General features: G+C 37.9%; 1 protein-coding gene and 1 pseudogene across 1 annotated transcript; both read right to left on the minus strand.

Moving 5' to 3' along the window:
- Positions 1 to 2,318: 2,318 nt before the first annotated feature.
- LOC126626671 (tubulin beta chain-like) lies at positions 2,319 to 4,975 on the minus strand. Its single transcript, XM_050296044.1, has 3 exons — positions 4,428 to 4,975; positions 3,578 to 3,847; positions 2,319 to 3,232 (listed from the first exon to the last, which is right to left on the minus strand). The coding sequence occupies exons 1-3, from the start codon at positions 4,819 to 4,821 to the stop codon at positions 2,565 to 2,567; spliced, it is 1,332 nt and encodes a 443-aa protein (XP_050152001.1). The 5' UTR covers positions 4,822 to 4,975; the 3' UTR covers positions 2,319 to 2,564.
- A 3,678-nt stretch (positions 4,976 to 8,653) lies between these two features.
- On the minus strand, positions 8,654 to 12,924 carry LOC126625251 (glutamate--cysteine ligase, chloroplastic-like; annotated as a pseudogene).
- Positions 12,925 to 23,782: the final 10,858 nt, after the last annotated feature.

A 23,782-nucleotide genomic window follows, 5' to 3' on the forward strand; every position in this document is an offset into this window, starting at 1 on the left:
TGCATTCGGGCAAAATCAATACTGCAGGCAGCCAGGCCAAATCGTCTATAAAAGGAGGAAGAAAAATCAGAGATAAGGACGCTCAATCAAACAAACAAATACAAGCACAAACTCTGCTCAAACCAGATTTGCCTTCACGAAGCTGTAGTAAGCCCCCAAGCCTTCATCCCTTTCGGGATCAACCTTCACCAGAAAGCCTTTGTAAAAGCTCTGCTACCCTGTCTATATCTTGTTGTAGTATCGATTCCTTCATGTAAACTCATCTTCCAATCTCCCCTTCTAGCATTCAAACCCTTTGTAAATCATAAAGAGAGGAAGTTGCAAGACAACCAGCCTTGCCCGACAAGGTGAAACCTTGCCCGACCTCATTTGTTTTTGTCTTTCATTCATGAATCTAGTAATATGATGTATATTTCCATCTGCATCCAAGTTATTTCTAGCCAGTTTATGATTAAAAAACTTCTAAGTTCTAACCATTCGGGCAGACGAGATTGATCAATTAAAAGTCCTTGGTCTTAAGGCATAAAAAAGAGCCTTATGTGGACTTAACCCATCCACGACAATCCTTGATAACAAAAAGTCCGAAGTTACTTGGGGCGCAAGTAATTAGCCTATTTTCTAGTTTTACTTTTGTTATATCAGGATTGCTACAGAATGCTTGAGTATAGAATTAATTCTGATAGGAAGCCTTAAGGCTTATATCTAAGGCCCGACAAAGGCACCTATCTGAGTTCGTTCTGCTTTGTGGACTCGGGCGATTAAAGTATAACGGTTGTGATACTTCTGCAATAATAAAACAACTAATATATGTTTGAGTATTTGGTTAGTTTTTTTATTGGAAGCCTCAAGGCCTAAACCGAAGGCCCCACAAAGGCACATTTCATTACCAAACTCGGGCATATTTACTCAAACTAAACATCTGTTTTACATCTGTCATGCTAAAGATGGCAGTGGCACGCCTGAACACCTAAAGGTTAATTTTGATTGTGAGCCTCAAGGCCTACACCTAAGGCCCCACAAAGGCACATTTCATGATTAACTTTGTCCCTTCTCTTACAGCCCGCCAATAAGCAGAAGCCCGACAGACAACATCAACCAGTGCCAACCTCTTGGGGAGCTGTGTGCTCGTTGGCCAGGAAACGTCCTCACTGGATATTCCTCAAGACGAACACCTACAATGCGCCTTGAAGTAGGGGCATTTGTAGACATGTAAATTTTGTTACATACAAATGATGCATCACAAAGCTCCACGTGGCATATGACTCGTCACAAATGAACAAGTCATCAATGACATGTGGCACAAATAAAGCAAAGGAAGCTAAAAAACATTCCTAAAATTCGGCAAAGGGGAATAAATCTCCTTAAAATCGGCAAGGGGCCCAAATTGCTCCAAAAATTGGAATGAAAGCTAAAGCATCTTCACAAAACAAGCAAGAATTGAAGATTGCTCGCAAAATAGGCAAGAAAGCCCTATACATTTTGGCCAATCAAGGGAAAGTGGCTGAAATTAAGACACAAAACATGCCAAATCCAAGCCAAATCCATCCAAAGGCAAGCTTTGAGACGTCTATAAATACAAGGTCCTCAGACAAGTATAAAGGTTGACAATTTCTACATTGAGGGGCCGAAATTCTCACAAAAGGAGAACCTCTACCAAATCTTTGAAGACTAATACGCTGCCAAAGCTCTTTTCGAAGAACGTACAACCAAAGCCGAAGCTTTCTTTCGACCAAAGCGGAAGCATTCCCTTGAAGAATCAACAAGCACTTGTGCCGATTCTTTCAAAACTTTGTTGAAAGCTTAAAACTTGTAATGAAGTTCGATTCAAGATCAAGTTGCCAAGACCCTCGAATCAACAAAATCCCACATCAACATCACCTTTGCCACAGGTCATACACAAACCTAGAGGTGAAGACTATCCACGCATTGTTTCAAGCTCAAAACTTGAAGCAATTGTTCAATCGTTCGTCCGAGATCAAGTCATCGTGACCCTTGGATCAACAACTTACGCATCTACATCAAATTTGAAGACTGAATCAGAGGATAATTGTAAATAGAGATTGTAACCCTACAAATTCATCAATACAAATCTACTTTGTACGTTCTCATTTCATTCGTTACAAAATTTTTGTGTTTACAATTGCTCCTCTAAAAAAACTTATATATGAGTTTAAAATTTCGATGCTATGAAGAGGTGAATGTATGTTTGAACACAAAATTAAATTTGAATCCAAATTTTTTTAATGCGTCGAAAGTGGTCTCAACATTATAAGTAACATCAATATTCACTCAATTTTTATGTGCCATGAAAAATATAATTTGTAATACCAAGACGCATAACTATTTATTTTCTCTCTTAAAAAAACATTACAGTAATCACATATTCACAACAGAACCCAAATCCCTAAGAATGGGAAGGCTTTACAATAAATAACCCCATTATTGATAACCAAAAAAAAGAGATAAAAACCAAGCTAGAACAAGCACAAATTACTGACCCCAATACATAATTCAATTTAATTTCTTCAATCCCAAGCAACCTAAAATTGGAAAACCTCCAATCCTCAGTTCTCCAGCTCTTCCTCATAATACTCTCCCTCATCCTGTGCCACAGCATCTTGGTACTGCTGATACTCAGAGACCAAGTCATTCATGTTGCTCTCAGCCTCAGTAAACTCCATCTCATCCATACCCTCGCCTGTGTACCAATGCAAGAAGGCCTTCCTCCTAAACATGACCGTGAACTGCTCTGAAACCCGCCTAAACATCTCTTGAATCGATGTCGAATTCCCCATGAATGTAGAGGACATGGCAAGCCCGGTTGGTGGAATGTCACAAACACTTGATTTCACATTGTTTGGAATCCACTCCACAAAGAATGAGGAGTTCTTGTTTTGTATGTTGATCATCTGCTCGTCCACTTCTTTTGTGCTCATTTTGCCGCGGAACACAGCCGATGCTGTCAGGTATCGACCATGGCGTGGATCTGCGGCGCACATCATGTTCTTGGCGTCCCACATTTGTTGTGTGAGCTCAGGGATTGTGAGGGCTCTATATAGTTGGGAGCCGCGGGAGGTCAAGGGTGCGAAACCAACCATGAAGAAATGGAGGCGGGGGAAGGGGATGAGATTCACGGCTAGTTTTCGAAGATCGGAGTTGAGCTGTCCCGGGAAGCGGAGGCAACATGTGACTCCACTCATGGTTGTGGAAATCAAATGGTTCAAATCACCAACTGTAACAAGTAGAATGAAAATGTAGGATTTAGTATTTAAAACTTGTGCACAATAGCAAAATTATAATGTTTTTTCTTTCTTGGCTCACAAGTTATGGTATCAAAATTCTCAATTTGGATCTCCAATTTGGTAGAAATTCAGATTGACAATTTAACGACATAACATGTCATACTATCTGATAAGAGAATATGCATGTTAAGTTGTTGCACTCTTAATTCGGTTCAAATGTTTAAACAAATTCACATAATCAATGATCTAAAATGACTATAGTCTAACAACATATCACATTAAATTGTAAAAAAACTTGCATTTATATGACTAAAAAGCTATTACCCAATACTTACAGCTTGGATTTGTGAGCTTGAGAGTTCTGAAACAAATATCATAGAGGGCTTCATTGTCAAGGACCATGACCTCATCAGCATTTTCAACCAATTGGTGAACAGAGAGGGTTGCATTGTAGGGTTCGACCACTGTGTCTGAGACTTTTGGTGAGGGGAAGACTGAGAAAGTCATCATCATTCTATCTGGGTACTCTTCCCTGATCTTTGAAATCAGTAGGGTCCCCATTCCTGACCCTGTCCCACCTCCTAGTGAATGACAAATCTGGAACCCTATAACAAATTTATACATTTAACCGATTAAATTGGTAAAAAGATGGACAAACCTGGCCAGGTGATTTTTGCCTTGCTTAATTGTGTTTAGAGGGGTTAGATTCAATAAAATCAATTATGACCAAACTCAAAAAATGAAAAAATAATCAAGAAAATCAAAATAGCCCAAATTAGCCAACCTTGTTGTCTTTAGCATTTTCCGGTGTTATCTGAGTGTTTTTTTCGTAGGTAAAGCATACAAAAAGGTAAAAATTTATTGTCTAGTATTGTAACATGTTAACGCGGTATAACTATTTCACATATTATAATATAAGTTGAGATTCATATATTTTGAAGGGTGTATACCAATAGATATTCGTTCATATTGTAACACGTGAACTAATTATACCATGTGGCCGTATTGTAGTACTCAACAATAATTCTTCCAAACTAATTTTGAGCCATGTTTAGAATCTAGGAAAATCACATTTTGTAGTAATTGTTTTCTATTGGACCCAACTTTTCTAGAAATATATGATCACATCAATTAGGAATCGGAAAAAAGAAGAATTAGAAAGAAGAACAATCCCAAATTAAATACCTTGTAAACAATCACAATTCTCAGCCTCTTTTCTAACCACATCAAGAACAGCATCAATCAATTCAGCTCCTTCTGTGTAATGCCCTTTAGCCCAATTGTTTCCAGCTCCATTCTGGCCGAACACAAAGTTGTCCGGCCTGAAAATCTGCCCATAAGGACCAGTTCTTAAGCTGTCCATTGTCCCCGGCTCGAGGTCCATCAGCACTGCCCTAGGCACATATCTCCCTCCATTTGCTTCATTGTAGTAAACATTTACCCTCTCAAGCTGAAGGTGGGAGTTCCCGTTATATTTTCCTGTAGGATCGATCCCATGCTCGTCACACATCACCTCCCAAAACTTCCCTCCAATTTGGTTCCCACATTGTCCAGCTTGAATGTGCAAGATTTCTCTCATTTTCTAAACTGTACTACAAAAATAAATTAGGGTTTATGGGGAGAAAGAGAAAAGAAAGGTTGAGAGTGGAAGAGAAGAACAATGGAAAATTATAATTGGTGATGGCCTTTTTGTAGTTGCTCAAGTCTCTCTTGATTTTTTTTTCCTTCTTGTTGAATTAAATGAAAATATATAGCTAATAATAATATCATTCAATAATTTCATGTGGGTTTGTTCAGAGTGGCATGTCAAAACTCCAACAAGGAGTTGTGAGCTGGATAAGGGAAAGCGACAACAAGATTCATGCTTGCTCATTTCATTTCACTTCTGTCATTACTTGGGATATTCCTAAAATGCCCATTTCTTAATCTGGGGGTTTTGATCCTTTCTCTCACCTAATTTGAGTTAATTATTTAACACATTATGAGGATTATTGTCATTAACATGCTATACTTATCCTCTGTTTTAGTATAATCAAGGATATGTTATCCCAACGAGAAATGCTATATTAATTCAAAGGTGAAGTATATGAAAGTATTATATGTTATGACAAGAACAACACATACATCATACGTGCACATGTACGTAAAGGTTATATATACTTGATTATGCGGTTGTTACATATTTTTGACAAATGAGTTGAGGACAGTTGTTTATGTGCATGTGAATAATTTCTTGAAGAGTGTAATTTTACATTGGAAAAATGACAAATGAATGATTTCACTACTAAAAACATTGAGGCTTTTTTTATAAAGCCCAACACATGTCGTGTGTGTAGGTGGTTAAGTTGAGACAATATTAGTGTGATTTCCATCCAATTTTTTTTTTTTCTCAAATGAAAGATTTGTTAGATTAGATGTTAGATTAGGGAGTCAACAGGGTTCGAACCCAACCTTGGTGTAAGGGCAACACTCATTTCCACCACTATGGTAGAAGATCACTTGCACAAGTTGACGGGGTTCCATCTAAATTTATTAAAGTTTTTTTTATAGATATTGTGTTATGGTTGATTTGATCTGCTACCACCAGAGATTGAAAACATGTCTAACAACAAAGTAACTTAGATTTACGTTACTTTGATCCTATACCAATTGGAACAAGACATATTATCTTTCATAATACTGTCTAATTATGAACAGTAGCAATACAACTTTCGCAATAATCGACCTTTTCTTAGTCAATGATCTATTAAGTTATGACTTTCACCAGAAGAGCGTGATTTCCAGATAAGTTGAGGTGCCTTGTGGCAATGTATACATATACTATAATGTGTATATATATGTACGAGAGAGAGAGAGAGAGAGAGAGAGAGAGAGAGAGAGAGAGAGGCAATTATTGGATGCAATCCCATGCATCTGTTTCCAATTCCAACCCCACTAGGACTAGTTGCCTTGGCTGCTTGGAATCCAATGTTGACTGTTGAGCTTACTCTAATTAAACAAAATATAATTCTTAATTAGGTTAGTGTTGATTTTTCCCACTAATAATCTTCACATCATTGCGATTTGTTTTCTTAAGGGGAAAATAAAAGCATCTTATCACCTTAAAAATTTGGGAACTAGTGGGTTGTAAAATATGATATCAAAATTTTGGTTGTTGGAGGTCTTGAATTTAAAATTCCCATTTCTCTTTTTCTTTTTGTCAATCTGTAAGGTGCAGTAATTCTGTAATTGTCATGATTTTGATATGTAAGGGTGTTGATTTTTTATTTTTTTTTCCCAAAATTGGAACCACAGATATATAAACATGCAATTTGTGGGAAACTTCATGGCCTAATCAATTGTTTGATAACCATTTTATTTTGTCGTAATATAAACAAAAGTATTGAGAATGTGGGAGGGAGGAAAGGAAATAATAAAAATAAGTGAAGAAAATTTCGAAAGCGAAAACAACATCAAAATAGTTTTTAGTTTTCATTATGTACTTTTTCATCTCTTCTATCATCTTTCATCCACTCTTTTACATCTCTCGAATTCCTTATATTTTTCTCTATTATTAACACAAAAATAAAAATAAAAAATAAATTAATTATCAAATGACCCTAAAATAAAAGTAATCCAATAACATATTACTAACTCAATTATACTAAAACTTCAAAATGAAAAGGTAGAATAAGAGGAGGGGGGGGAGAAGATATCATGGGCTGTTGGAGCATCTTATATGCATGCATACGTTTGGTGAACCATCCACATCTTAAGCTATCACAAAATTATGCTGGGATGTTCCCTCGACAGCAACCACACACCCATCATTCCAGGTGGACAGATGCATTTGGCATATCTCACACACCCCTCCCATCTATTCTTCTCTTCTCGTATATATCCATTTCAACCTCAACACTTGCGCTAATTACCTATATATCCAAATTAATTAACAGATTACAATTAAGCTCTTAGATTTACAAATACGATGAAGACTACATGTTTACTTACTTTGAATGAGATGGTTTATAAAAGTAAAAATTAGGGGAGAGAAGGAATAAGGATCATCAGATCAATTATCCTACCATAATCAATCTAGTTTCTTACTTTTTAGGTGTTGATTACGGAGTGTAATGTGGAACTCACATACTTTTTGATTTCATATATGATAATTATTGTATGATTGTCATGAATCAAAATAATTTTAATACACATGCGAACATAAACACAAGAAAAATCAGTAGACTAGAGTATAAAGACATTGATAAATCGGTAGAAGCACAAGAAAAAAAAACATGATGGTAATATGCAAGTACTTGGACAGGAAACAGAAGCACATGGCATATATAGGTAGCCACATGACCTGGGCTTGGATTGCCACAACAAACCATTAGCTAGGTAGGACAAACAAATGATTCATATCAAGAAAATTTTCTTTTTTTTGGACGAATTATTTCATAAAGTTGAAGTTAATTTCATCATAAACTTAATTGACAATATAGAAAGTGCAGTCCAATTACTTATAAGTACATGTAAGTCCCTTATAAGTACATAGATCAATCTAACTCAAACTTCCCTTCCATATTGCAATTAGAGAAGATAATATGATTTGTGTCCCCTTCATAAAAGCTAATATTGAATTTTTTTTAATTTAATGAAGGGATGATAATAGATTAGGCGAGTGAACTACACATAATGTTTGGTCGTCGGACCACAAAAATAACATTACTCTTTAAATCTGCATAAGACAGTTAGAAAAAACCAAGACTTTGGAATTGACTTAGAACGATTAAAAACGGTTAAACACCCCAACAGAACGACTACCCTAGCTTGTATATTGAAATTGGTATGCCAACTTGAACAGGGAGTTGTGTATTCCAAACCCGAAAAGGGTATCATTCATTATTCTCATTCACGATTTTTCAAGTACATGAACATGCGCATAACCATTTTACCTTTTTTAGTCAAAATATATGTCTAATCCATCCCCAAGCACAAAATATATAAACACGAGCAACATACATTTGAATCTGTTTAACTAATCAAACGTCATTAGCATTCACTGAAGCTGCTAGTTTGTTAATCTTCCAAAGAACAGATGAAAAATAAGTAAATGAGAGGCATGGATGATTCTTTTTCAATCTGGGTTTGGGCTGAAAATTTGAAACAAATGCCAGCAAGGGGTTTTATTAGAAAAATGCAAAGTAATGGGTTGAGTGAAAAAAAGTGGGCTGCAACAAAATGAACTTCTGTCCGGTACTTTCTGTCACATAACACATGTTAGGGTTTGTCTTTCCCGATTGTTGCTATTACTGTCCTGTTGAGATTTGTGTCGATTAGTACTTGTCTTAAATGTATTGTTAAAGTTTTTTTAATAAGTAGAGTTTATTTGTTTAAAAAAATAAAAAACGTACCAATAGGTTGTACATGAATTCAACTCAAGAAGTGTTTGTATTATTTATTTTTAATCTTCCATTTTACATAACCTGAAGCCATGATCTGATTACATTCATTGAAATTAAATGAAAAGCCTCATGCCTAAACTATATTACACACCAGGAAATTTGCAAAGGCTCCACTGCTGCAGTGACTTTCACCTGATCAGCTTAGTAGCTCCTCAAAGATAGGGTCTATATTTTGTCCCCATTTCTTGTAATACAACTGCAACAGCTTCTCTGCTGGTGTTACACCTGCAATATACAATTAATGTTCTTTATAAATATCGATTTATCTGGTGATTTAAAACGAAAAAACTATTAAAAATGTATCTAAACTCCTAATTACAAACCAGTTCTAGCCACCTCCACCACGTCATTCAAAAACCCTGATTCATTAAAGCCTCTTCTTTCCAGGCCAGCCTGCAGAAGAATGAATAACTCTATGACTCAGTCGCACAAAGCACCACAAGAGCAGCAACAAGCTAGTCAAGCGCGACTTAGGGCTGGTTTGGTATTGCTGCGCTTTGAAAAAAAGCTGCGGTGAGAATAAGCGGCTGTGAAATAAATCAGCAGAGTGTTTGGTAAATTTTTTTGTAAAAGTGCTTTTCGAAAAAAAAACAGTCTGATAGTGGGTCTTTTCATTAAAGGAGCACTGTAACTCCGTGTGCTTTGAAAAAAAGCAAGTTTTGCAAAGCTGCAAATAGCAGCTTCAGCTTTTTCCTTTGATTTCAGCTTATTCTCACAGCAGCTTCCAAAATAAGCCCCTTTTTTTTAGTTTACCAAACACCTAAAACCCTGACAGCTTTTTTTCATGGGTGCTTTTTTTTTAAGCACCTCACTCCTAAACCACCCCTTACCTTTGCGAATTGTACCACATCTTCAGCAACATGCTTTAGCAATCGGCCACGAAATGGTGTCATTAGACCAGTTTTAGGGACCTACTAATTAAATGCCATTATACAATAAGATTTGGAAACTTAATCATTGTAGTAGAATGTAGGAGGCCTGCAGAAGAATAGGCTTTTCTTCTTGTAGTATTTCACTACTTCACCTGATTTCTCAGCATCTGTCTTTCTTCAGCTGTCCAGTCGGCTATCTGGTCTAGTACATTATGTAAGGAAACCTCATCATACAACAAACCAACCTGACATTCGAAAAAAAAAACAATCAGCTGGCATTTAGATATGTAAATTAATGCTAGTAGATACAAAATGATAAATATTTGCACCATCTCTTTGTGAGAAGATAATGTTGAAAAGTGACCAAATGATGACAAGTTATGTGTAAGGAACCAAATGCCGCTTACCCAAAAGGCAGGCAAAGCTCGTAATCTACTCCACAGTCCTCCATCAGCACCCCTCATCTCCAAGTATCTCTTCAGCCTAACCTGAATGGAAAGAGCAACATGGCATGATTAGGCAATAACATTACAAAAACAAAAGCTATCTCATTATTGACATTATTATGAACCTCGAGATATATAGTTCCCAAATGCATCTCCCAATCATTGAGGTTCGGCAATGCACCGGGAATGCAACAAAGCTTTCCTGCCATGAAATCCTGCATGAATACAACCACACTATATTTTTAACCACTCAGTAGCTTGAGACAAACAAAGACTGCAGTCTGCAGCTACAGAAGAAATTAAGCCTCAATTACAAGACTATAAAAAGGATAGATGGAAACCCGGAAGGTCATCCCATTACAGTCAAAATGCCTCTTGTTCCGATAAACAAAGTACATGGGGATATCGAGAGCATATTCAACGTACTGTTCGAACCTGCATACAAAAAAAAAAAACAATTTAAGAAATGAAAAGAAAGATAACACCAGCGAAATGCATTTAAAGGCTTGTACACCTATGAAAAACAAAAAATATCTTACCCAAAGGAGTCCTCAAAAACAAAAGGAATCATGCCAGTGCGATCGTTGTTGTAGGAGGAAGAGGGATAGAGAAAAGTAGGAGAGCGGAGAGGTTTTTAAAACTTGAAAAGACTTCTAATTTCTGATTTCTTTTTCTCACTCAAAACTCATTACACTACATGGCTTTTATAGCCACTACAATACATCATCATTTATTTAGGTAATTATAAGGTTCTTTGAACATTGAAACATCTAGAGAAATCATGATTAACTCTAGAAATTCCAAACATCACAACTCTAGAACTTCTATCCTTTCTTATCCCTGATTTATGACTCTTTCTTGTAACTGAAATTTGGGTTAACCTTCCAACAGTTGTCAGTATCGGTCCACATTTGACTGTTAGAAAAAGTTAAAGATTCAATATAGATCCGTGTACCAACCAATAAACATAGAGATGCCATGAAGAAGAGAAAATTGTGCCGAAATGACATCTCCAATTTCATAAGACCAGAAAATTCAGAATCAAAGAAACCGTCTCATGCTAAGAAAACCATTTGGCTTTCCTTCAGTGAAAGGTGAATTTGCAAATAGAGCTGTTACAATCTGTTCCATTTGTTGAAAAGTTAGATACCATATAAGCAGAAAAATGTACACCGAAAACAAGTTCAGTGTTCTCACAGGCTGCAAAGCAAGACTAGCGCGAAGTTTCTTTATCATGCCCGCTTCAGAACTAAAGTCCAGATTAACCTAAAAAAATGAACAAAGAAGTAGTTCTTAGTTTAAAAGATACTGCCTCCTGATCAGCTTAGCTTGTAAAAATCATCTAACCTGTGCAGTGCAAGTCCTGAACATCAAATCAAGTCCAAGAGAGCCAACTTTGGGCATGTAATTCCTAATGATCTCATATCTTTCCTGAGCCAAAATATACTCGATCAGTATGTAACTAATTAAAATACAAAATGGCAGCATGAATTTGAAAAGGAGTCTTTGATATGTAACCAAAGTTCAACAATACCTTAGGCATCATAGGTATGTCTTTAACTTCCCACTTCGGCTGACAACCAATATCCATCAATCCGATTCCCATTTCGTATAGAACTTCTTTAACCTAGTAAAAAGGAAAATATGGAGAAGTTAACTCCAAAAACAACAAATCAGAAACTCCATTTGTGAACTAAACTTTATCTGAAAGAACATTATACTTACAGTGTGAATCTGCTTGCATAGTTGCATGTGAATGCTAAAGCAAAAACTATATTTTCGCTGACCTGATAAAGATGTGAATTGACTTCAGCATAAATTTGATGCAGAGTTTCAAGAGGTGCACCACTATGCTCAAATTGACCTCCTGGCTCCAGCGTTATGCCTTGCTTACCCTGGCCAACAATGTCATGCATTCTTTAAAAATCACACAAATATGGAAAGGGTGTCTTGATAGGCAAGAAAAAGAAACAAAAAATTATAGCAATTTTACCTGTTTAAGTGCAATAATGTTGTCCCCTTCCATAATTTTTTCCCAATCAAACCTCTCAGCAATCCCATTAAGTAACTTAGCAATGTGTTCGTATGTCATAGGACTTAAAGTTTTCAGATCAAAGCCAAACCTCTCCTGTTCAGTGCCAATTCTGAGGATGGAGCATGATTAAATATAAGAATTAGGGCAACATATCCAAAAGACAAAGCGTAGCTAGAGAGAAAGCTAAGATACAAAGTATAACGAGCGGAATTATCTTGAATCTCAAGCCACATGTAAATAATTTTGATCAACATAAACACATAATACAATATAGTTATTGTTAGAGTATTTGAAATTGTAATGTGTTGATGCAGAAGCTTAGATTCACAAGGATCAAGTACGAAACACGTAATGCAATATAATTTCGTTAGATACTATTTGTATTTAATTTTAAATAAAAATATTCATAATAATTGATGACCGTATGATGTACAATGAACAGATAGGATGTGAGAGAGTCTCTCACTCACAACTTGTAATCCTAGCCATCCATCTAATCTAGCCTATGAGCTTTAGACAAGTGGCAATTCCTTATAACAAACTGAAAAATAACTACTCCTTTCTATTACCTTGCATATAAGCTAAAGTAAATTTATATATAAATCAAATCAACCATTTAATTACCTCCATTTTAACTTAGGCTTACATCCAGAGGCAAGATGCCCTATAAGATCCTCTTTTGTCAGTGGCTCGGTAGCTATTACAGCAGCTTCTGCGGGAGGACTTGCAGCAACTATCACACTGGGTCGCGGTTTCATCTTCCCCACTCCTGCATTGTATGCATATGAAATCTTCGTCTTCCTAGTAGTGGGGCGGTACGGAAGAGAAGTGAATGCAGGATGATGAACCGGTCTGTGAAACGAGTGCCATGCGTGACAAATGATTGTAACGATCTTTGATCTTTGTTGACAAGAATACGGTGACCCTTGAGGAGTGAATATATATATATATGTATGCGCGCGTGCGTCGTGATAATGTACACTATTTCACCAACTTCTCGTAATAATGTAGACTATTCACCAACTTGTCATAAATTTAACAACTCCTGCATTTCTTTATAGCCGTTGCCACTCTTCTGCAGATTAAAAATGTGGAATGAATGAATAAAGTAGAGTTACATTATGCCCTTGCATGATTAACACGTGAGGATTAATAGAATGCAACACGTGAGGATTAATATAATGCAATCTTTATCTTACTTTTCACAACGAGTTTCTCGCTCTCTGTAGAGTTTATAAAGATATCTTAAAGTATCAGCAATAGTTAAGCATAAACAAAAAGCTACTATAGTCCCGGCCCGAGCAATAGAACATCGTTCGGCTCTTTACATATTTGGAACTGTTAGTGACACAGTACCAAAATATCTTATTCAAGCTACAAAATGAAAATTTTTATGTCCATGTCATAAACTAATTGGTCTATAATTCCAAAAAAACTGCCTCTTTATATGTGAGGAGCCAAATATTTTCAAGGTCGATCACTTGGCTGCAAAAAGTGTATGGCTTCTTGCATCTGTCTTTCTTTTCACGTGATGTCAAAAGAGAATTTGATAAAAAAAACTCCTTAATGAACTCTACTAGAAAAATCAACTGTTCCCTTCTTAACAGATACACACACATAAACTAATCCTAGCTAGGGATCCAATAATTGCAGCTGCAGCTCCTACATTTCACCTACAATTAATAATGGGGATCAATTTGTAATTCAACCTTGGAAAATGCCCACGTTAAACATGCCGGGGATGACACCCGAATATGCCAAATAAAATTTCCAGAAATGAGTTTCTGATACTAAAAGCTTGTATAAAATCCAATAGGATCCTCTCCAGATCCTTTTGGTGAGGATTTTGAGGATCTGTAAATCATATCTGTTCATCGTACATTGTGCGGTTAGTTTTTATGAGGTATTGTTGTTTAATTTAAAGTAAAAATATTTTAAATGATTTCTGACCACACGATGTACGATGAACGGACACGATTCACGGATCCCCAAGATCCTCACAAAGAGGATCCAGCGAGGATCCGCATTCGTATAAAATATTGAAGAAATTTAAGTCGATTGTTGAGAACACAATAGTAATATGATCATTGAGAGAAGACTATTTTTTGCAATGCTCTTATAACTCGAATTTAATCTTACTTTTTTAAAAACTAAATATCACTACTTTGCACCTTGGAATTCAATATTCGCTTCACTTTAGTAAGATTCCGTCAATTTTGTCATAAGGCTGTCAAACCTATTGATGTGAAAGGGTAATTTAATCATTTCATCTTACGTGGCATTTAAAAAACCATTTTTGTACCGACGTGGCACTACGAGAAAAAAAAAGAAAAAAAGAGAAGAGAAAGAACTCCACCCTAAATCTACCTCACCGCTGATAAGTAATGTCTATTGTGATACCCTCTCTCATCACTGGAGTGATTCCAATGGTTTTTTTATCCCATATTCTTTCTTTCATTCTCTCCTCCTCCTCATCCTCCACCTCCTCCACCTCCACTTTTTTTCTTTCTCTTTCTCTTAGTCTTGACCTCACTTAATGTGACCCTCCTCAAACTCGAAGGGCGTGTTTGTTTGGGCTCGTTAATTTATGTTTCACTGCACCAGACTGGCTTACTAGTCCGTGTTTGGTTTGGTCCGGGACTGTCTTTGATGGGATTAAGTTAGACTCGTTCCGACTAAAGGCTTCACTACATCGTCTTAGTGAGACCCTCGAAAAGGATGGAATTGCTAATCCCGGCTCTCTAATACCTGCATTGTTTGCGATCTACAAGCATGCGTCGCCAAATCCAGTCACCAAATCATGCTGTCTCGCCGATCTCCTTCATCCCGCAAACCCGTCACCAAATCTTGCCATCTCGCCGATGTCCTTTGTCCCATGAACCCAACCTCCTCTTTGCTTCAAATTGATTTTGCTCCCTCCTATGAAACCCAATGAACGCACAACCCAGATTTCCCCTTCTTTGCTTCACAGAGGAATACATGGCTGGACCCGCCTTGGATTTGATCCAACGCCAAGAACTGAAATAGTAATCTCAAAGAACTAAAATTTAAATATCAAAACAAATTCAAAGTTTCATACTTTGAAGAAGAGGGAGTGGGGAGTGTGACAGTGGGAGGAAGAAAAAAGGGAGCAAAAGAGGGATAGGGAGGAAGACGATGGACGGAAAAAATGAGAGGTTAAGAGAAAAGAAGAAGATTATAGAAAAAAAAAATCAATAAATATATTAAGATTAAAATATTAATAGATGATTAAATAATATAATATTATAGTTTATTGATTATCCTGTTTTTTAGTCCGACATTGCACCAAACGCTTCACTAAGTTAATCCAGCTTAGTCCTTAGTCCAGTGCGCGAAAAAGAAAACCTTCCATAACCAAATTCTTGGCGGAGTTAGCCGAGTTGAAAGATCTAACACTTTTCAATTGATCCTGTTTCCTTAAAATTATTGACACTTTCTTCATATAAAATAGAAACATAAACAATAACAAATTAGTTTGGTATAACATTTAGGATCAGGATCCTCTCCTGAGCAAATGGAGATGATCCTCCTGACCGGGCCCATCGGGCCGTTCAAAATTTATCCAACGGCTACAAATAGAGGGTTTCACTAAAAGTTATAATAATTATAACCGTTGGATAAAATTTGAACGGTCCGATAGACCCGGTCAGGAGGATCCTCTCCATTTTCCCAAGAGAGGATCCTGATCCTAACATTTAACCCCATGACTGAGTAGTTTAGATTAAAAGGCACAATTATCGAAGCAAAATGTTACCATAGAGCATAAACAAAACAAAGGATTAGGATTACACATGCACCAAGTAAATTTGAAAGGTTTACTCACAAAACATCCCACTGAAGTGCCTCAGCTCAGTAGCGTAGCTCCTCAAAGACGGGGTCTATATCTTTCCCTTATTTTTCATAATACAACTCCAACAGCTTCTCGCCTGGTGCTACACCATCTGCCATATAATTTACTTTCAACGCAAATACGCCATTTCTGCCAAAAAGAAAACTATGCACCTATTGAAAATATAATGCACATCACGCTTAATAATATAAAATCGGCTTAGCTTAACTCCTAATTGCATACCAGTTCTAGCAACCTCCACCACCTCATCCAAAAATCCAAATTCATTCAAGTCTTTTCTTTCCAAGCCATATTGCACAAGAATATATGGATGCTACAAGCCGGCCATTCGTGCGCGCGCACACATAGAGCAGTAAGAGAATCAAACAATGCGAATAAGGATCGGCTAGAGGAAGAAATGATGGCACTGGTATAGAATGAAACAATGAGAGACCTTGATGTCCCGACTATTATTGTTCGGGCAAAGATTTCTCTAGAGAAGGTCTCTGGACCTCAGCATAGCTCCCCAAGGGATTGGCACTTTGATGTTTGGTAGTCGGGCTCTTACTTGTTGGTGTACTACAAGAAGAGTATGAAGTTAATTTTGAAAGGTGCCTTTGTGGGGCCTTAGGTATAGGCCTTGAGGTTCACAGTCAAAATTAACAAAGTGCTAGGCGTGCCACTACTATCTCAATATAATAGATGTAGAACAAGTGTGTTTAAAGCTGATTACTTGTGCCCCAAGTTACTCAAACTTCTTGTAATCAAAGGATTGTCACAGATGGGTTAGGTCTGTATTAAGTTCTTTTTCTTGCCTTGTAAACAAGGACTTTTAGTTCATGATCTTGTATGTTCAAATGGAGGGAGTCTAGAGCCCTTTCAGTCATTTGTTTGATTCCAAGTTGTTCTTAATGAAAATAGATCTATTAAGTTAATCAAATTCATATGCAAATGGGACTCTTAAAATAGAAAAACAGGTGGAAATGACTTGAATACATGCTAAAGAGTGCATTAATCAATAGATCTACTAATTTAAAGAACAAACAAAGAGACTCGGGCAAGATTTCACCTTGTCTGTCAAGGTTGAACCTCTTGCATCCACTTCTCCTTGTGTTTACAGAGGTTGTATGCTAAAAGGGATGAATGGGAAACAGGTTTACACGAGGGAATCAATACTACAACACTAAGGGAGGTAGAAAAGCTTTTATACTAGACAACATATAACTTTTGTAAGGAAACTATTGCTAAAAATACTAAATCTAAGTAGATTTTAGGCTTAAAGAGTACGAACTGGCTTGAGAGTAGAGTTTGTATGCTTGTTTGTTTGATTGGTTGAGTGTCATTGTCTCTGTTGTCTCTTCTTCCTTTTATAGGCGATTTGGTCCAATGGTCAGGGCATTGCTCTTGCCTGAAAGCTCTTGGAAGGTAGTAAGTCATCAACTTTTTACTTGTAGTGCCACTAGAAAGTGCTTTTGGCTGATAGTAGGTTGGTCTCCATCACTTGTCACTTCCATTATAGACACGTGGCTTATGTTTTGGCTGAGAAGGCTTCAGTTTGCTTTTGGGCTTAATGATGGGCTTTGGGCAAGTCTTCATTTAATTTTGACATCCTTGGGTTTTTCTTCATTCAAGCCCAATATTTAAATATTAACCCAAACAATGCCCCCTTTAATCATTGTTGAGTTTGCAATCTAAGGCGTCAATGATGATTAAAACAAACTGCATGCTTTTACTTGAGACTTGCACCATTTAAAACAACTGTTGTTAACTAAACCTTTGCATTAACCCACGATTTTCAACGTTAACTAACTGTTTACTATATAACCTCCACTTAAAACTCTCAGCCAAATTACCTTAGCAATCCTAATCCTTCAAATTTCCAGAGTCTTCAGATTTTCCAGATTTTCCCATAACTCTTTTGTTATCACAGTTCTTGTTCCCTAGTCCCAATTTTCTTATCATTTTCTTTTCAAAATTCAATGGCACTCAAAGCTGTACAACTTGCATATGAATCCGGTAAAGGGATCACTACTATAACCCGCTTGCTCAACGGCCTTCATCGCCATCGGGCTAGCCTACAAACTCCATTTTTCTTCGAAGAGGGAAGAGTGCACTCTCTGGGGCCTGCATGGACTTCTCAGGTCCTAATTGTTGTAGAGAACAATATGGCCAATGATAAATGGTTCACTCCCAACCCATACTCGGCTAAGGCTGGCATTTTGGCCTCCTTTTGATGAAAGACAAGGGCTGGACGCAGTGGATAAACAAGCTCAAGCCTATATTTAAGAAGAAGTGGATGAACAACAACATATACGAGCTGATAATTCTTTCTAAGACCACCATGATTGCCAAATCCAAGCTGCTGACCATATCTCTTCTCTTCTGGAATTTGGGGACAAACACCTTTGATTTCAAGATGGGTCATATGTCCTCAACCATCCTCGATATGGCTCAAGTCTTTGGGCTAAGGCCCTCAGGCAGAGTTGTGAATGTTACCCATAACTGGTCTCCCTTTTCTCACTCGACTGCTGAGAGCTCGAGCACTTCTAATCTCATGACTCGGCTGGGGTACAACTCTTCCACTTTTAAGAGCTATGAGACTTCTTTCACGAGCTTCATCAATTTTGTTAAGAAGAACTTTGGCCCCTCTTCTTCTAATGCCAACAGAGATCAAAGGCATATGTACTTTCTTTTGTACTGGCTCAACAAACATGTTTCCCCAACAAGTCTAAATGAGTAAAGGTCGAATGGATCCCCTTGGTGGAAGCTCTCCATCACTTTGATGATATGGCCACATGCCCCTTCCTTCTCGCTCATCTTTATCACCTCCTCTTTGAGATGACTAGCGGTGAACCCTTTGAGACCAACCTTAATGGGTCAACCTGGATGGTCTAGTTGTGGTTGCAATGGTATTTCTCTGAGCTTCGGGCACCAAATCTGAAATTTCTTGAGGGTGTTGCTCTTGCTCGAATATTGGTCGAGGCTTCTCCTACCAACCATTCTACCTTATTCTGTCTATTCTTCTTCAGAACCTATTGCACTCGGGCAGACTTAGAGTGGGTAGCTTCAGTAATGAGAAGATACCCTTGGTTTTTAGATCAAATCTTTTAAGATGCTTTCAGGGATGATGCCAGTGCCTTATAGAGAGGTTCATAAGTTGCATTCAGCCGAGAAACCTGGCCTGGGGGGGTGAGGAATGACCGTTATAAATGCGGGCTGAAGGTTTACCATCTAAACTTCTGTAATAAGCAACTAGGCTTTAAATAAGCCATTCCAGTCTTTTTTTTTTTTTTTGTTCTGTGCACTACGGCACCTCCTACCATCTCTGCTCTCCTTCAGAAGTTACGTTTCGGGCAGCTCGACGTAGCTTAGAATTTATGAGCAAAATCGCCCACAAACCTGTGGCACTAAACTTCGAGTGTACTCTCTCATTCTCCACTTAGTGGGAAGCCAAGTGGACCAAGAAGTACGAATGAGATATCAGGGAATCTCACTACCGCCTCTTCAAGCAGTTAACCATCAAGTCCTATTCCAAGCCCAATGAACTTGAAAACTAGAAGGAGATTGTTCACCAAAATAACCAGCTTCTTCTTATAGGTACCTTTCATTGCTTTATCCTTTATTTTATGATATTCCATAATTTATCTTCTCTTAACACTCATTTGATTAACTTGATCTTTGTAGCTCAAGGCATTACTGAAGAAGTAGATGTCGAGTTAGATGAAGAAGCGGCAGATGTCTTGGTCGTTCAAGAGGCTGGGGCCGAGGCTTTAAGATAATGAGCTGGGTCTAGCCATGCTGAGGACCTCTCAGAGCTGTTTGGAGATTCTGAGGGCAAGGCCGAGGCTGTAGCAGAAACTCGGGCGACACATTGGACAAGGGCAACAGTGGTGGAATCTTCAGAGTCCGAGCCCAAGGAGTAGCCTCAGCCTCCACTGTTTGTACTTGGTCCGCAGGCAACCCGTACGAAGAAAAGATCCAGGGCCCAAACTTCCAAGGCCTCCAGATCTTCCAAGCCTTCCACTACTACTGCAACTGAGATGGGTAGGAAAAAGCATAAGGTTTCCAATAAGTTATCCCCCCCCCCTTTTTTGTTGCAATTTCAATTTCCCTCGGAGTACGAGTTAATATCTTTTCTTATTTTGTCTCTAGGGCCCCAAGCAATAAAAAGCCTACTTTTGTCTCAAGGGAGGAACCATTGGGTGCAGAGATGAATTAAAAGCACAAGCCCCTATTTAACACTATCATCGAGGAGTTGGAGGTATGGCCTACACCCCTTAAGTCCTTAGTTCTTCCTCACCATTTCTTCCCTTAATATTTGTACCGACTCCTAACTTATGTTTTGAAATAGGATACTAGAGGCGATGAAATCACTTAGCTCGAGCCTTCTTCTCCTCTTGCTCGATCAGTGCATGCTTCCTCTCTCGGGGTAAGCCCAAAAAGGTATGCTTACTTTTATCTTCCTTTAACTAAGCTTGTGATCATCGAACAACTGATAAACTAATGTTGACTTTTTTTTTTTCTTTTTAGGCGAAGGTTGGGGCATCAACTTCCTCAATCGGGAAAAACCCTAATCTTACTCCCTTGACTTCTCCACCAGCATTGGCAGTGACTCTAACTTCCCAGTTCGATCCTTCGAATAGGGAGATGTTGCACTTTGTGAAGGAGGATAACAACTCGGTGAGCAACCTTAACTTAAACTTTTTTTATGCTTAAAGTTCTTTCTATTTATACTTATACTTATACTTTGTTCTTTTCAGTGTTCCCCATCACAGGAGATCAATCCACCACCACCAACTTCGTTTGGGGAGTTAATAATCCCTGAGATCCCTATGGTCTCAGAAGTGACTAGCCCGCAGGCTTCCCAAGCTGGTTTGGTAACAGAAGTGCCTCACCAATCCTCCCAAGTCCTATCTCAAGTATACCAGTACTTAAACTTCTGTTTTATGTTTTACACAAACTAGCTCACTGATGCTTATCCAAAATGCTTGCCAAATCTTCAAGGAAGGAGGAACTTCACTACTTCCTTCAGCCTCAAGGTCCTTCATAATGTTGAGAATGCCTTGACCGAGTTTTACATCGCTCAGTTACTTTCAAAGGCTCAATACGAGTCATTTATTAGTTTCTTTAAGAATCTTCGGGCACTGAGGGATCAACACTAGTGGGTAGAGCGGGCATCCAACATAGTGAGATGTTACCAAGAAAAGTACACTCAAACTTCGGCCACACTTCAACAGTTGGTAGAAGAATGATCAACTATGGAAGATAGGATCGCATTGGTAGACTCGGATATCCAAAAGCTGGAGGAGCATCTTTCTTCTTTGAAGGCCGAGAACTTGAACCTGGCCAGCCAACTTTGCAAGAAGATAGAAAAGGTAGAGAAAGTGAACCAGGAAATTGAAGCCTCTGAAGCTCAGTTGGTGAACAACAATATTCACCTAGAAGAACTTGGTCGAATTTTTGTAATCATGCAGACCTATCATTCTAAGATAACTGCATTATCCAAGGATGTGAAACTGTTGAATTAAAGCTTTTGTAACTTCCCTCTTTTGCTAAAATAAAAGACTTTTCTTCATATAATCTTGCATCTTACTCTTTGAAGTCATAACTGCACCATCTAACCTTAATTCTTCTTGAAATAACTAACCCTCCTCAATATAACAATCCCTGACATCCCATAGCGTTGGATGATATTTCTTTAAAAACTTAGCATTAACTGGATGCCTCTTCAAGTTCCCTTCCAAATCTACCAAGTAATATCCTCCTTATCCAGTACTTGGTTGATAATGAAAAGACCCTCCCAAGTAAGGCTCAACTTCCCAAGACCTTTGACTTGAGCTCCCAAAGGCAGAATTGCCTTCCATGCTAACTCTCATTCCTTGAAGGTTTTTCACTTTACCTTCTTGTTATAAGCTCGGGCAACAACTTTCTTCCCTACTTGAATTTTGTTTAAAGTTTCAATTCGGGCCACATCCAAATCTTCAACCCCTTAGCACATAGCTTGAATGTATTCTTCATTGTGTAACCCAAATTGGTTTTAAATTCTAACAGAGTAATTTCCATAGGGAGTACAACATCTTGCTCGAAGGTTAGGGCATAAGGAGTAGTTCCAGTTCATGCCCTCTTGGAGGTTCTGTAAGCCCACAAAGTGTCTCCTAACTTCTCGTGCCATTTTTCTGGATTATCTGCTACCATTCTCTTTATAATATTTACCAAGATCTTGTTGCTAGCCTCTACTTGACCATTTGATTAAGGGTAGTAGAGACTACATTGGATCATCTTTATCTTGAAATTACTTGCAAATTCCTCTCTTCTATAAAAGATGGCCCGCGGTCTGTAACAATTATCTCGGGCACCCTATATCTGTGGAAGATCTTGGTTTTAATGAACTTCTTGATAGCAGTTGAAGTAATAGTCTTCACAGCTGAAGCTTCTACCCACTTGGTAAAGTAATCTATCACCACAATTATGAATGTATGTCTTTTGCTAGAAGTAGGGTAAATTTTCCCGATGAAGTCCATAGCCCATCTTTTAAAGGGCCAAGGCTTTACCATATGATTCAAAGGTACTGATGATACATGTTGGAGAGGTTCTTGCCCTTGACATTCTTCACACCCTTGGGCATAAGCCTTGTAATCCTTTTCCATCTCAGGCCAGAAATACCATATCTTCTGAGCAACCATCTCATCTTACTTCCAGTTTGATGTGCCCCATAAATTCCCTCATGTACTTCAGCCATTACTCTCATTAATTCTTCTTGGCCTAAACATTTCAACAACAGTCCATCTGGGGTCTTCCTTAACATAGATTCATCCCACATGACATACTTAGTTGCTTGTTGTCTATTCTTCTTACTTGTAGGGAAATAAGGATATTTCAAGTACTGAGTAATAGGTGTTCTCCAGTCTTCTATCTCTGGTTCTTTAGTCATCGCATCTAGGCTGAATCCTCTTTCAAATATAGAAGGTAGATTTCTCCTTTGTACTTCCACATCTACCTCGACTATTCTCTCTTAGATTTATGCTTCAGAAGCTAACTGCACCCATCTCATTGGCAATTGAATTTGATTCTCTGGGGATGTGGTTTATTGATATTTCAATGCCCCAACAGTTCAATAATTGAATAGCTACTAAATAATAACTAGCCATAGTGATACGCCTGCACTTGTTTTCTCCATTCAACTGATTGATCACTAATTTTGAGTCACCAAAAACCTCAACTTTAGTTACCCCCAACTCTATCAGGATTTCCAAGCCAATTATCAATGCTTCATACTCTGCCCGATTGTTGGTAGTATCTTGATAATCTAGAAGGAATAAATAGCAATGGTGAACACCCTTGGGATCAATAATGACGATCCCAGCTCCAGCAGCGTTTTGAATGCAAGATCCATCAAAATACAACTTCCAAGGAATGATCCAAAGACTAGCTATCATTTTTATCTACTGCTGAATCCATTCCCCTTTGCCTGAGAGAGCTCTGCTTAGTGGGATCCAGAAACTAGCCACCTCTAGAGTTCCTGGGACGTTGACTAGTTCATCATGTGGTTCTTGGTGCTTGGTCAAGAAATCTGCAATTGCTTGCCCCTTTATTGCTCTTTGAGGCATATATTGAAAATTGAACTCTGATAGTGCTAGAATCCATTTTTCAATCCTTCCAACTAGCATTGGTTTTGACAACATGTATTTGATTATATTTGTCTTGGCAATAATGTGGATGTGGCAAGGCAACATGTAATGCCTTAACTTGCAAGCAGTGAAGTACAGAGCCAAACACAACTTCTCCACTAGGGTATATCTTGTTTCTACCTTAGTAAGGATTATACTAAGGTAACATATTGCTTGCTCATTCCCACCTTCATTGTTTGGGGCCAACAAACTTCCTATTGACTTT

Source organism: Malus sylvestris, chromosome 6, assembly GCF_916048215.2.
Source record: "Malus sylvestris chromosome 6, drMalSylv7.2, whole genome shotgun sequence".
Taxonomy (NCBI): Eukaryota; Viridiplantae; Streptophyta; class Magnoliopsida; order Rosales; family Rosaceae; genus Malus; species Malus sylvestris.